The sequence below is a fragment of the Cyprinodon tularosa genome, unplaced genomic scaffold (assembly GCF_016077235.1).
Source record: "Cyprinodon tularosa strain WSP-4 unplaced genomic scaffold, ASM1607723v1 ctg57, whole genome shotgun sequence".
In the NCBI taxonomy this organism is placed as follows: Eukaryota; Metazoa; Chordata; class Actinopteri; order Cyprinodontiformes; family Cyprinodontidae; genus Cyprinodon; species Cyprinodon tularosa.
The window spans coordinates 957,851-972,405 of NW_024039307.1; the positions used below are offsets into that span (position 1 = coordinate 957,851).

Consider the following 14,555-nt stretch of genomic DNA (forward strand, 5'->3'; position numbering starts at 1 on the left):
TCTACAAACTTCTTTCTGTTTAAACACGGTGTCAGCGAGCTCCTGCTGAATGCGGCTGTTTACTGGTTCTTGTTTGCAGCTGAATTACTGTCCCTGACATGGTAAACAATCAGACTGAAATTCTGTCGCATTAGCAGCTGTGAAAAAAAGCCCAAATAGATCCCATTCTTTACTCACTCATAAGTGGGCCTAATCCTGTTGATGGAAACAGAATGCCACCCATGTCAAAACAGCCCCCAGGTGCAGAAGCCACACAGACAGGCTATGGCTTTTCTCTCTTTATCAGTGTTGATAAATGGAAAAGACCCTCTGCCTTGGGCAAGCAGCTCAGGCTGTGGCTCTACTAATTACAGCATCTGTTTCCTTATAAATACCTAAAGTGATTAAAATCAACTACAGAAGGTGAAGTCTACAGGAACATTATATAATTGCTTACACATAGAGCTTGATAAGAGAAGCAGAGGCCAGTCTTGATTGTAGAGATGGATTTATAAAAGACAGGGTTTGTTTAAAATAGCTTGACAATGAAGCAGTTAAGTCTGTCGTCCCATGTTTTGATTTTTAAATAATCTGTTACAACTGATTCACTGATATTCAACATATTTAACAATAGTTAAGCACATTATGCAAACTGATAATTACTCTCTAATAGCTCAAAACAAGATCAGGACTCATTTAAAGCTGTTTAAGTCTCTCTAATGACTGTAAACAAAGGCTCATGTCCTCCAATGATAATATATATATTATAGCAATATGTACCCTAACATTGTGAGATAGTTTTAACTTAGAGAAGTAAAGAGATATCTTGCAATTCATACATAATTATGATAAGTAGGACTAATGTAAAAAATGTTTTTCTCATGTAGGCTTATAATTAAATTATTAGAAAAAGATACAGTTTTGTTTATTGAAACAATCCTGGATATTATTTTAAATCCTATTAGTATTTTAGTTTGTTTTTATTTTAGGCTTTGTGTTGTATCATCAGGTTGTTTCTTAGTTAGGATATTGCGATCATATATCACCCCATCTTATTCTCCCTCATATTAATCTGAATTAGACTTTATTCAAAAAAACTGCTTGTAAACAACAAATTTAGTTACATTTTTCTATGTCAATCCAACACCTTAAAGTAGATTTCTGTAGAAAAATGTTCCCATTGGCATCTTTCAGTTGTTTTTGCTCTTTTGTCAATTGAATAACAATGAGTTCACTAAACAGACACAACCTCTGTGTATCTGCCAGGACCAGTTACTAACTATGCACACAGTGACCTTTGTCTTCTTCTCATTTGTAACTTCACAAATTATCTGTTTGGAAAAACATCTTTAATTAGAATAAAAGTTATATGTTGGGGTTTCTTACTAAATATCCTGCACCCACTGATTTCTATGCTTCTTAAACATCCTTAGTTTAACTGTATTCAGACAACATACAGTATTCCTAAAATGTAACGGAAACATAAAATATTGTGGAAGTCGTGGCTGATAGCTGGATGTCCTCTCAATGGTTTTCTTGCTAGAGAGCAGAATTCAGGACTTGGTCAATTATGGAAAGTTGTCAAAGTTCTGCCTCATTCCAAGCTTCAACTGTCAAGACTTTAACTCTCGTATGCTGATGAAGATTCTCAGTCATCCAGGTCATAATCACTCTGTAAAAGTTTAAAAAACAATCCACTGGACTTAGTTTCAAAGTCACTGCGGATCCAGACATTTGAACTGAGAAAGCTTCCTGGAAGGAAAGCGAAACATCTTCAAACCCTGGAAACCAAGTCAAGTGGATTGTTTTTTAAACTTTTAAGGTTTGACTCTTGTAGCTTTTTCTTTTTCTTGCAACACTGGGTTGGTTTCATGCCAAATTTTACTTTATGAGAAGTTCTTCATCTGTCTCCCAAAAGTAATTGGGGTCATGACAATGTTTTGGGGAGATCTGAGACAGGCTTCATGGTATTTTTGTTCAGCAAATGTTTTTTTTTTTTATCCTAGAAATTTAGAATTACGTTTGTAATGTTTATTAAAACCAGTTCTTAATTTCACAAGACAAAAGTAATCAGGTCTGAGTTGGGCTGGTGAAATCGAACCAAAACAATGTCTTAAATCCCACTGAGGTGGTAATTTAAGAAGAGGGGCAAGTATACTTTCACACAGAGCCAGGTAATTTCAAACAGCTTGTTTTGTGAAAGAAATTTAATTGGAATTTGGATAAAGCAGTAATATTTATCATAGTATTTTTTAAACCGCTTTTGTGACTAATCACTAACTGATCCAAATGTGAGGAAATATTTAGATTATTAGTTAATTGGTAAATGAAAAGAAAATGGGGGAAAAGGGACTTTTCCTGTTATGTACAAAAAACAAACCTGAAAATTAAACAACTTTATTTTTAGAGCACTGAAAACAAAACAATCTCCTAAAAGCACTAATAAAATGATATTTGACATATTTATTAAATTCATGTTGAATATAGAACAGAGGAAACAAGTGCTACTGTAAATGGTGCAGAAGAAAAAAATAATGGATGTCTAAAATTTAATGACATTGAAATGAAAATAAGCAGAAATTAATTTGAATTAAGCAGAAAATAACTAGGAAATCTATAAATGGGGATAAAAAATATAATGAGTAATTGTAATAAAGGAGTTAAAATGTAATTAAAATTGCACTTGAACAACGCACACACAAATGTACTTAAAATCCGATTAACAGACAAACTAAACAAGATTAACAAAAAAGTTAAAGGATGAAAATAAAAAAACAGTTTTAATATAAACACTGTTGTATGGGCTGAGATGACTGTCAATTAAAACGTATGTTAATTTGTAAATGTAAGTTAACATGAATACATTTAAAATTTCTATTCATTCCTTGTTGTCAACTCATAAATTGCATTACAATTCAAGTGCTTCATCTGTGACGATACAAGCTTGGAAGTTACAAAAAAAAGTACAAAGGTACAACTTTGCACCAATGGACGTGCAAACGTCAAATTCACAAGTACAAATCAGATTTTTGAGTATGAATCAAATTTACGAGTACATAAATTCCAGATGATGTAACGGACGCTGAACCTTGGACCCACTATTCAGCAGACAAACTGAATGTATGAATGAACTGAATGAATGTCATGCATGCTGACCACTGAGCCAAAGGAATATTTATTTAAAAAACTTTGTTATCCAGAAATATAGTAACAGGTCCATACTGTCACATTGAGATAGTATGAAGTAAGGCATTTTCTTTACAGGTTTTTAAGTTGCTTTTAGAAGTCATTTGAATTTAGCCCTTCAGCTACAGTAACAGTTTCATTATCAGGTTCTTAAATTGAATCGGTTCTCGTAAGATTGATTCTTACTCGTAAATATGTGATCTGCATGTGCATTGTTGCAAAGCTGTATCAATGCTCCTGTTTTTTGTTTGTAACTTCCAAACCTGTATTTTCACAGGTCAACATTTACTTACAATTTCAAATTAAGACGCTTATGTTTTTATAGACAGTTATCTTACACCATACATGGCACAACCACATTACACTTCAGCATAATATAAAACTAACATTCTCCTTTTATCTGATGGCTCTGACTTCTGGTGTCAGTCTGAACTTGTATAATTCAATAATAAAATACTTATTTAGCTAATTAAATAAAATTAGTAAATAATGTTTTCTTCTGTAAACTTGTTTGTATGACTTCATAAAATGTACGTGTTCCTATTATAAGCCTCCTGTTCCTTTTTCTATGACTCAAATGTATCTGGAAACACTGGAGGGGATCTACTCTGCAGCCATCACGTCACCTTGTTACCAGCTGACTGACACACATTTTCACATGACCATCATATCTGGCAAGGGGCTGCTGTTCTACAGTCACTGACAGGACGCAGCTGCTGCTCCCTCTGCTGGATTCAAACTTTGTCTATAAGAAATCCCTCTGAAAAAGTGATATAAATCTCCAGGAATGACACTTGGCTAAGTATTGCAGAGATCATCTGCCTGCAAACTAAAATTGTATTTAAAACTAAGATGGTACTAGTGAAGATCTGTCCTGGTGGAAAATCTATTTCAAGTTCTGAAATGCTATACCTCTGTCAGACACGGGTGCTGTAAGAACACTGCGTGTATTACGTGATCTAAAGCACCGCTCTATATTTAACATATCATGGGGCTTGCTGCACTGCTTGCTCTTGCAGGAGAAACGCCCACCAGAAAGAGTATGACATGGCTCTGCAGGGTCTTCCTCCACCTCTGATCCGGGTGGAACGAGGTCTCAGCTGAAGCAGGACAGGTAGGAACATGCGTGAAAAGTATTTTTTAAATCAAACTAAAACAAAGTTACATTTTATTACTAGAAAATTTTGGCATAATTCAGAGTATAAAGATTTCTAAAATATAAGATTAGCATTATTAACTTATGCTGCAAGATACTCCAAAAACAAAAAACGTGTTTGTTTTTATTATTGCACGATAAGCTGTGGTGGTATCTCCCAGTTGAGGTAACCTCTGCAACTTCATGCTTAACATTTACAGTGATAGAAACTGTCAAATATTTCTATATAATGAAATAATAGCAGTGATGATAATAATAGCAATACTTAACATGAAACTATATAATTCAAAACTGGGCTAGGCTGTGTGGTTATCTATCTATCTATCTATCTATCTATCTATCTATCTATCTATCTATCTATCTATCTATCTATCTATCTATCTATCTATCTATCTATCTATCTATCTATCTATCTATCTATCTATCTATCTATCTATCTATCTATCTATCTATCTATGAGGCTCTTCAGATGATATCAAGATGTTAGATTTTTTTCCCAAAAAGATTGAAGGTAAACTTTGATCATACAGTCAATAAAATACTGACACAACAGTGATACGTACTCCATTTAATTGCTTTAACACATTTTTGTAAAGACATAGAAACCTGAGAAGCTCCTAGCTTTGTGTGTTTAAAGGAAGACTTTACACACAACTTTAAAAACCATAAATAATCTTCATCGTTTTAAGGAAAAGGATTTCTCATTCCTGACTCCTCTTTCATCTCTTTCCTTCTGAACTTATGTAGCTTCTAAAAAATACTATTATTTAAAAATTTTCTCACTACTTTTTTTCCGGTTTATTCTACTTTATGTAAGGGTTTTAACCTTTTACTGATGGTTAACCAGCTGATTGAAAATTTTACAACACTTATCAAGGCAGGGGTCTGTGGACAGCCAACCAATGACTGATGTTTTCTACCAGAACAATGCTTTCTAGCTTTGATGCATAAAACTCGTGCACCTTTTCATCCTTTTGGCACTGTCTTTTTGACTATTGAGCCGATGTGATAAGTAAATGTTTCCACTGTAAGATCAATAAATTCTATCAATCAATTAATCAATAATACAATTACACATTTAATGTACTGATATGAGGCTTTCCTGAGCCTAACGTGCTCCTGGTTGTTATTTAGCATAGAGGATCTTTTACTTCTTTCAACCTCCTTTCTTGAAATTTTCCAGTCCAAAATATTCCTTCTGTAGAAGGATGGACTCAAAAATTTTTATTGGGTCTTTTTTACCCTTTCCAAACAGCCTCTCGTCTAAGAGCGCTGATATTTTTCTATGGCATCAATATGATCAATACTTTGTGCTTCAAACCAGTAAACAGCAGTAATTCCTTTCCATTGACAGCAGCCATGCTCATTTGATTTACAGCCCTTTCTTTGAGTTTGTTGTGATTGGTTGTAAAACTTAAGCATTTTGATTGGTTGAAAGATTTACATAGATTGAGTGACTGTAGTATGTCTTGCTTCACTATAAAATGTCTTAACGTGTAGTTAAAACATTTTAGGCTACACATTAACTCTTTTGTTTAGTCCTCCAGCTGAAAATATGATAGTGATTTCTTTGCACTTGATTCAAAAGCTCTCAGTTTGTCTTTAAATTATCCTAAAGAAAATATGTTGTATATCAAGGGTTATAAAAATCATCTGAAGTCTTGAATGTTTTATATTGCAGGTTCTGTTGAGCCCAAAGCCAGATGGAAGACTTTGATTTCAGCTTGGAGATCAGTGACCGAGACTGGGAGTGCTTCTTTGCAGAGTGTGAAGAGTGCAACCTGCATCCTCCATCATTGGCACGTGTGGACGATTCAGGAATGAGTGATTTCGATGACTCTTTTCTCACCCAGAGATCCCGAAAAGTTGACCTGACACCAAGTTCCCCAGTGTCTGACCTCCCTGTCAGCAGCCCTGCAGAAGACGCTGGCTCTCCTGCTGCGGTGCAAGGCTTTGGTAAAGATGAGAGCAGTGGATTTGAAAGCGTTCTCTCGGGTAGTGAGGAGGACATACACCTTCAGTCTGTCAACATATTTTTTGAAAGGCTAAAAGATCTAGGAGAGGCAGATACGAGCCAAGAGACAGATGGAAACAACAAAGTGACCAAAAAAGAGGAACAGCAGGTCAGTGGAAGGACTCTGCCAAAAAGTTTCCCTAAGTCAAACACCTCACCTGATAGGGTGGAAAATGCATTTGGCAAAGAGTCTCAGAGGCCCATTGACTCCAATGGAAACATCAACACAATGAAAATAGTTACAGCTGAGTCCAATTTTTTTTCAGAACCTGAAACCTGCAGCACCTCTTCCCTAAGTTTCTGTAAATCACCAGGAACAGAGTTATACATAACAGAGGAAGACTTCACAGACAGCGTACCAGATGATGAAGCACAGTACAATCTACTTCACGACTCAGCAGAGAGCGTTTTTGGCTCAGACACAAATGCTCAGTCCTGCAGATTGGAAATGTGGAGAAGTATGGATGACATCGTCAAGCAAGATTTGCTGACAAGTCCGGAAACTTTCTGTAAAAGGTGCAGCAGCAGAGAAGATCAGGTGTCGACCCCTGAGGGGTCTCAGTTAGTCTCCATGAGGAGGAAGAGGAGGAAGAAGAGAAGACTCAGTCTGGAGGCAGGTGAAGGTGGACATCCTTGCGAGAGGCACTCAAAGGGGGAGCAGTTCACGGTAAAAGAGGAAAGACGTTTGTTTTTATCGACGGAGAAGCTTGATTTTAAAGAACAACAGAAAAATCTGACGTATGTTCTGACTCCCAATCCCACCGCCATCAAGTTCCCAGAGAATTTCTCTGCTCAGGAGATAAAAATTGAACTCTCCCTGTCTGTTTCTCCGAGTGACAATCAATGCCAACAATCTCCACTAAGAACATGTGCGTTTGGCAATTATCCCACCAACCACACACCCAGCCCCCCCCTGAGCCAAAGTGATGACATTGCTAATGATGCAGCAGATTTACAGCCAAACAGTGAGTTTCAGGTTACAGAATCACCTGGTTTGTTTGAAAAATCATTCTTGCCAGGTTCTGGTGCTGAAGTGGAAACAGAAAAGTCAGAAAGTCAGAAGCAGGAAGAAGAATCTGCCAAACTTCAGCCGTCTGATGAAAGAAATGTGTCGCTCAGTGACTGTGAAAATGAACAAAATGTAAAACATTCAACAGCAGAAGTCAAATCACTCAACACTTTACCGGCTGCAGGGTCATGTGCTCTTGCTATGGAAGTTTTCCAAAATGACAAACTATCCTCTGCTATGTCAGACCTGGCCACAGAGACTGGAAATTCTGGCCTGGACAAATGCACAGCATGTCAAAATGATTCTGAACATCAAGAACAGCTGGAGAGTGTTGGTCCAAACACAAATCAAAATAGCTCTGCAGAGGACCACACTCACCTTTCTGTGCACACAACTGGAGGGATCATTTCTTTTCACCCAAAGGCATTCCACAGCGAGACTTTGGATGAAGTTATCGACACTTACTTAACATCAGAGCATCTTGAAAGGTTGCCTAATGAAAGTTGTTTGTCTGGAGATATTTCTTGTTTCGAATCAGACCAACGACTAGATCTGTCAGAGGCTTTGACTTCAAACGTCGATTCAGAGAAAAACAAAAAAGAAAAATCTGAAATATTGGATTCAACAAGCAACATTCAGACAGAAAACGAAGCTTCCCAAAGAGAAAACTTCCAAGCCAGTCCTTCAGATATCATGCATGTGTCATCCAGTGTCTCTCTGGATGCAGAATCTGTCCTTTCACTTTATAATGAAAATAAGTTTCTCATTTGTTCATCTATTATTGAGCAGGAATCGGATCAAGCTGTAGAAGGGCGGCCCAATCTTTTGTCTGATAAAGAAGTACACCATGCTTCTTCTGGATCCAAAAGCCAAGTTGAATCAACGCTTGACTTGGCAAACGAAGCTGCACAGGTCATCACTGAATCCACAGAAATTGAAAAACCGGAGAAGATGCCAAACTCTGTGTTTGCCATGTCTTCATTTTGGAGGGAGATGGAGAAACTGACAATAAACGACATTTTGGGTCTACGAAACGAGGGAAAATTTTCTCTACCAGACACACTTCCAGCTGTTAAAGAAAGTGAGGACACAGCGGAAGATTCAGGCATTTATATTGAAGACGAGGATTCTAAGCTGGTAGATGCTACAGAGGAAAGATGTGAGGCTGTTTTGTCGTGCCCACAAACTCTTACCTGGCAAAGACAACCTGTGCTAATAATCCAAAATCCAGACATTTGTCCAGAGCGCACTGTGTTGGAACCTGAGACATTTTCATCTCAACCTGTCCTCAGTGAAAGGGCACATAAATGCCTTAAGAAGATTTCTAAAACAGTCAGTGTGCACAATTTACAGGCTCTGGAATCAGAGTCTTTTAGCTACAGGTGCAAAGAGGATGCAGTACAAATCTTGGAAGAGCAGGATCCCGAAAAGTTGACATATCTCACCGGGACTGCAAAAACAGAGAAAGACACTTTACCTTCATCCTCAACAAACAGCTACAACATCTCATTCGCAGACATATTTCAGTATTTCTTTGGAGGCAAAGAGTCAGCTTCCAGCCAGTCACCAGAAGAAGATTCACCCACCTTCTACGCCGGTGGAAATTCTGTCCCTGAAACATACGATCATTTCTTTTCAGAGTTTGATGAGGAGAGCTTCTTCTACCCGCTCTTAACAGCAGAAGAGAAAAATGAAGATAAGCCAGTTCCTATATTCTCATACTCTCGCTCAACTAGAAACTTCCAGTTCCCAGAGGCCTATGAGCATTTCTTTGCATCCTCCTCATCTGATGATTCCTCCTCAGAATCTGAGGAAGAAGAAAACTGTCGCCCTGTCAAGGTGGTGAGCAGGTTCAGCCATAAGGTGAACTCCACGCATGTTACCACCGATATATATGAGAATTTCTTCACGGATGGCGACATCACAGGGGATCTCTTCTCTTTGAGTTCACTCTCCTTCCGAAAGATTAGCTTCAAACCATCTACGACCCAGGAGGGGACAAAGTCACTCGTCCCTGTAAGGCAGAGCTCCAGACACCAGTTTCAGAATATTGAGTTTCCAGTAAACGCGCTGGGCAATCCAGATGTGATGTTCCCCGATCCACTGCTGTACCACCTGGAGGAAAGGATCTCCAGACAGCTCGCACTGGAGCAATGCAGATATGAAGGCTTGGAGGTGGCTGTTTCTAATCCAAGTAAGCAAAATTTTTAACTGTTTACCAAGAAAACAAACAAATCATGTTATTGTTATAATATTGGCCGCAGGAAAAGCATAGATAATTTAACTCTGTGCACTTTGAAATAAAGTATTCTAAGTAAGTTTGTCATAGTTTTAGCCTAATTATGATTAATTAACTTATTTCTTTTTGGTAAATGCAAAATAATTGAAGAAAGATTTTAATATTCTTTTTACCTTAAGCATTTATCTATGATAATAAATTGAAACGTGCAAACAGAGATCACCATCCCAAATCTAAAGCACAAGGGTGGCAGTATCATGATGTGTGGATGCTTTGCTGTAGGAGGGATTGGTTTATTTCATTAAATAAAAGGCAGCACTGCATTAGAACACAATGTAAATATATCGAAGCAGCATCTTCAAAAATCAGTGTGGTTAAAGTTTGGAGCCACCGGGGTCCTTGAAATGGAAAACAACCTTAATCATTTACCCAGTTTAGACACAAAGTGGCTTATGGACAACTATGTCAAAGATTACAGGAAATTGCTGAAAGTACAGCAATCAGAATTAAATCAGAAGTAACACTGTTTAAAATTAATTACTAAGTAAATGTATGTAAACGTCTAAAAACAAATTCTGTCTTATTTTCTGGCTGTTGGCAACTAGAATTTAATATGGTTATTCTCACTGACCTAAGGCAGGAAAGATTTAGACTGCTTTAATCATAAAGAGTGAGAAAAAAATATTATCTTTTTTTTCATAATGGAGGAGCAATCCTATTACATTATTTATAGAAGCAACAAGGTTTGCATATAATAAAATCAATTTAAGAATCTCAGGTGACAATTTAACTCCAGTTTAATTATAATTGTTCTTTATTGATTGACTTGTTTAAAAACTAAAAAAAAACATTTTGGTCAAGAAATAAACAGGCAACATAAACTGATTTAAGTCGTTCTAAGGGAGTTGGAAATTATGACTTGATCAGAGAATTCTGTTAATCCCTTGACATTGTTTGTAGTTATCAGGAATTACTTTTTTTACACTATTTTAATCAAAAGAAAATTAAGAGAAAAGAATTGGTGATTTTAAGCTATTGCATGAAGCTGTGGGTTGAGGGGGGATTAAGTCACAGTGGAACAAAGATGTTCAAAGTTAGACCAACTTTAAAAAAAGGTGAATTATTACAAGGTAATAAAGATCTAAATTATTTTTCCAGTATATTTCTTGTTATCTTCTCTTCTGACAGACTCAGTATTAAACATCTGGACACTGGGAGCCAGTAGCTTCCTGAAGGGAGGAACATATGACAGGCTGATAAATCATAAGATTCAGGGAGAGATGTGTAATTCATACCTTTAGACTGTTAAAAAAATACAGTATTTTATCCTATCATGACCTTATGATATCTCTGCAGAGAAACAGAAACATCTCTGATTTGACATAGAGAGAAAAACAAACAAAAATGCAGCTTTTTACAGTTAAACCTTGTCATGAACAAGTTAGAGATTGTTGCAAAAAAGTTCTCAGCAAGTAGGTCCTTCACTTTAGAATATACTTAGTAATATGTCCATCAAAAGTTTCTTGATCATACTCACTTCACACCCGGAGCTCTGGAACTAAATCAGCAGGATGTGCATCATTTTAAAGTAAAGTCATGATGAAGGCAATCTGCATTTATCCTTTGTTTGTGGCAATTAAGTGGGGAGGGGGGCACATCATTTCATTTTAATATTAAACATATGATCTTTTGAAACAAAACAAACAAATTTTTTATTGATATGACGAACAATAAGCCTTTCTTATTCCTGGATGCAGCTGGATAGTTAAACTAAAATGTGTTTATATTCACAACAAGGGATGGTTATATTTCAACGTTGGACCAGGCTGCTTGTTTGTCATCTTTTACATAAAATCTATGTCTAGCTTGATACTTGCATCATGTATCGACTCGGGTGTTCGTTTTAGTCTAATACTAAAATAAGTTGGATGATCTGAAAAAATGTTTTTGCTTCAAAAATGCAAATAACAGAAGAAATTTGTAAGGAGGATCCTCTTTTTTAAGATACTCTACCTTTATATTTGAACTAATCTATTCATTCATTACAAAAATGTATTTGGGGTCATTGTCCTGTTGGACCTCCTACTTATTTAACATTGTCATTTGAAATGATTTACAAAGTCCTCATTGTGACTCCTTCAAATATTTTACATTTTTTTACCAAACAGCTCAAACTTTGTCTAATTTGATGCTAAAACTTTCCTTCAGGAGACTTTAAAGTCTTTGGTCAGTCCATGTACACAGCTCCAAACTTTAGTCCAGTTTAGTCCAGTTAGTCTAGTTCAGCAGACTGCCAAAAATTTAGATCTGTCCTCGCTGTGGATACTGCATAGTCAACTATTAGACGGGCTTGACCTTTTGAGCTTCTTTGGTGTTTCCTGATCATCTCAAGCTTTTTGTTTTTCAGCTGAGAACATTTTGAGGCTGACAATTGAAACATTGACACTGTCAGGTTAGTGGAAGTTAGTTAAGGACCCAAATGCAAAGACAGGAGCCAGCAGAGATTACTTTTTCTGATTTAATAAAGTTCCAAAGGACAATAGACGCAAAAGTCCACAAACAAAATACAGAAAGCCAAAATCCAGGTGATGGCAGGGAAAACACACATGAGGAGCAAAGAAATGGCAAGAAAGCAGCAAACAATAACTGGAGATGAGGAGAATAGATGTCAAACAGAACAAAGACCAGGCTAATCAGTAGATTGGGAGCAGGTGTGGACAGAAAAATCTAGAAGGGAGCTAAGAGAGGGAGACTGACACAAGAGGGCAACAGAGGGTTAACAAGAAATACATAAGTCCTCAAATACAACCCAAAACAACTAGAATAACACAAAATGTAAAATAAAACCAATGAAATCTCAAAAAAGAAAACTTAAACAAGCTTGCAAGGTTTAAACCTTAGATTGTCTCTCAAACCCTAACCCCAGAACACTTCCAAAATGACACTCAGTTTAGCAGCACATTGCTCCCTAACAGACGAGTTAAAAACAGAAGGCATATAACCCAAATTTAGAACAATTAGGAGGTATTTGCTTCCCTTTTCTTTCCTAAACCTAAAAAAATGAACCCATAATATAGAAAAGCTCAGGAACTTCCCAACAGAGCTGTATCTTTGCACATGCAAGCCAAATCATATCAAATTTAGCTTGATCCTCTGGGCAATAGTAGCTTATCTGACCTCTTCTGTCATTCTGTCTTTGTTTATCTCACATGTGGACATTTGTGATGTAGAAATGTCACCTACTCTGCCGTAACATTCACGGCAGGGACGGATTCTCTTCCCTCAGCTGTCGGATGACACAGAGGGAACGTGATGTTAGAGCCAAGAGGCATGGTCCTACGTGATAACTCGACTTCACTCAATGAGAGTCTCCTCTAAGCTGTCAGGAGCACTGTGATTTATGTGTAGAGAGGAAATTAAAATGCCTTCTCTTGGAGTGTCTCTTCGGGGATTCCTCTACATGCTGCAGTTGCCTTTTTAATTAGTTTTTAAGTTTTATCTTGTTGGCTTAGTTTTGTGTTTACAGACTGTAACTTTCAGTAGTAAAGCATAGTTGCATGCAAGGATTCATTGCAGATTTTGCAAACCTTTGAAAATAATGTTCTCTATAGTGTTATATACAGTGTTTCATAATCCCATGTGTTGTACATGCATATATACTGTAGCTTTTTAAAATTGTGTCTGTTGTTTCAGGGTTAGATGCCCCCCTCCTGCCTCTGAACCAGTCGGATATGTGTTTGGTTTGTATTGCTTTTGCATCATGGGTGCTAAAGACTGCTAATCCTCAAATTGGTGATGCCTGGAAGGCCGGTAGGTGGATTATTACTGTGTAAAGCACCAATAAGATTTAATAGAGTAATTAAATCAAATATTGCTTTGAACCTGTTTAAAGTAATTCCTTTTTATGTCAGGTGAAATGTGATATACAGATTGATAGATATTACACGGATTCTTAGAAACAATCTTAAGCTTTATAAAGTGATTTCTTAAACAATATGCAACTTAATGCAGATATATTTTATGATTAAATCTGATTGTAGAATAACAAACTGAATCTTAAATGTTCAAATCTCCTGTTGATTCTTTTTATGTTTCTTCTTTCTTTTAGTTCTGCTGGCAAATGTAAGTGCCCTGTCAGCCATCAGATACCTGCGCAAGTATGTCAAAGTAGAGGCGGCACCCACTGAGACGAGGTCCCGCCTTCCTGCTCTGACAGAGTCTTGATCTTTCTGCATCTAAACAAACTGTGATCTCTTTCCTATAAATCTCCTATAAATTTCCTATAAATCTAAATCTTGATGAATTTGTGCTTCCAAAACCTGACATAGATTTTACCTCATTATCAGAGCTCTGCTGAGCTTAGCTGTTTCCTAGTGATACGGTTTAGCCTTTTGATTCAGATGTTTAAGAGAAAGATCAAATCTAAAAGCTGCAGGACACCAGCCCTCCAGAGAATTGTGCTGAAGTTCTGTTGATGTTTCTAAGATTTCAATTTCAGGCTCTTTAATTTTGATTCTGAATCCTGTAAAACCTGAGAGCATTTGTATGAGGTTTAAAATGACCAAAGATTAAAAAAAGAAATTTGTTAAAAATTAAGTTTGAGAAATTTGTAAATAATATTTCTGAAAGAAGAAGAGAGGCAGGTTTTCTCTGAGCTGTACAGACTTGGGATGACAGATGAATGTGTGATAAATAAATGTAAATTTGAAGCACTTTAAGTATTCAGGGGAAAGTCTTTGAGCCTTTGTTTTTTTTGTACCTAGACATGATTTTTATGTAGTAGATGCTTTTATTTCCAGTATGTAAAATATCCTCACCGCCAGTTGCTCCTCGAGTTTATAGGGGTGCCATCCAATGCTGTACTCAACATGGCAGTTTACCAAAAGGATAGGAATGTTTTATTTTAAGAACAGCATTTTGTGCCAGTATCAGTTATATAATAAATTACTTGAAGGGCATTTTGTTCCTGAAA

General features: G+C 36.7%; 1 protein-coding gene across 1 annotated transcript; it reads left to right on the forward strand.

Annotated features, from left to right (window-relative positions):
• Positions 1 to 4,176: 4,176 nt before the first annotated feature.
• Positions 4,177 to 14,295, forward strand: perm1 (PPARGC1 and ESRR induced regulator, muscle 1). The gene is made up of 4 exons (XM_038306050.1): positions 4,177 to 4,279; positions 6,003 to 9,538; positions 13,277 to 13,393; positions 13,692 to 14,295. Exons 2-4 carry the CDS (start codon positions 6,025 to 6,027, stop codon positions 13,805 to 13,807), a joined length of 3,747 nt encoding a protein of 1,248 aa, XP_038161978.1. The 5' UTR covers positions 4,177 to 4,279; positions 6,003 to 6,024; the 3' UTR covers positions 13,808 to 14,295.
• Positions 14,296 to 14,555: the final 260 nt, after the last annotated feature.

Excerpts from the sequence above, each read along its gene's own strand:
- perm1 (XM_038306050.1), top strand. The coding sequence starts at position 6,025 with ATGGAAGACTTTGATTTCAGCTTGGAGATCAGTGACCGAGACTGGGAG. Across the intron at positions 9,539-13,276 it reads GGTGGCTGTTTCTAATCCAA|GGTTAGATGCCCCCCTCCTG; the intron begins GTAAGCAAAATT and ends CTGTTGTTTCAG. Across the intron at positions 13,394-13,691 it reads TGGTGATGCCTGGAAGGCCG|TTCTGCTGGCAAATGTAAGT; the intron begins GTAGGTGGATTA and ends TCTTTCTTTTAG.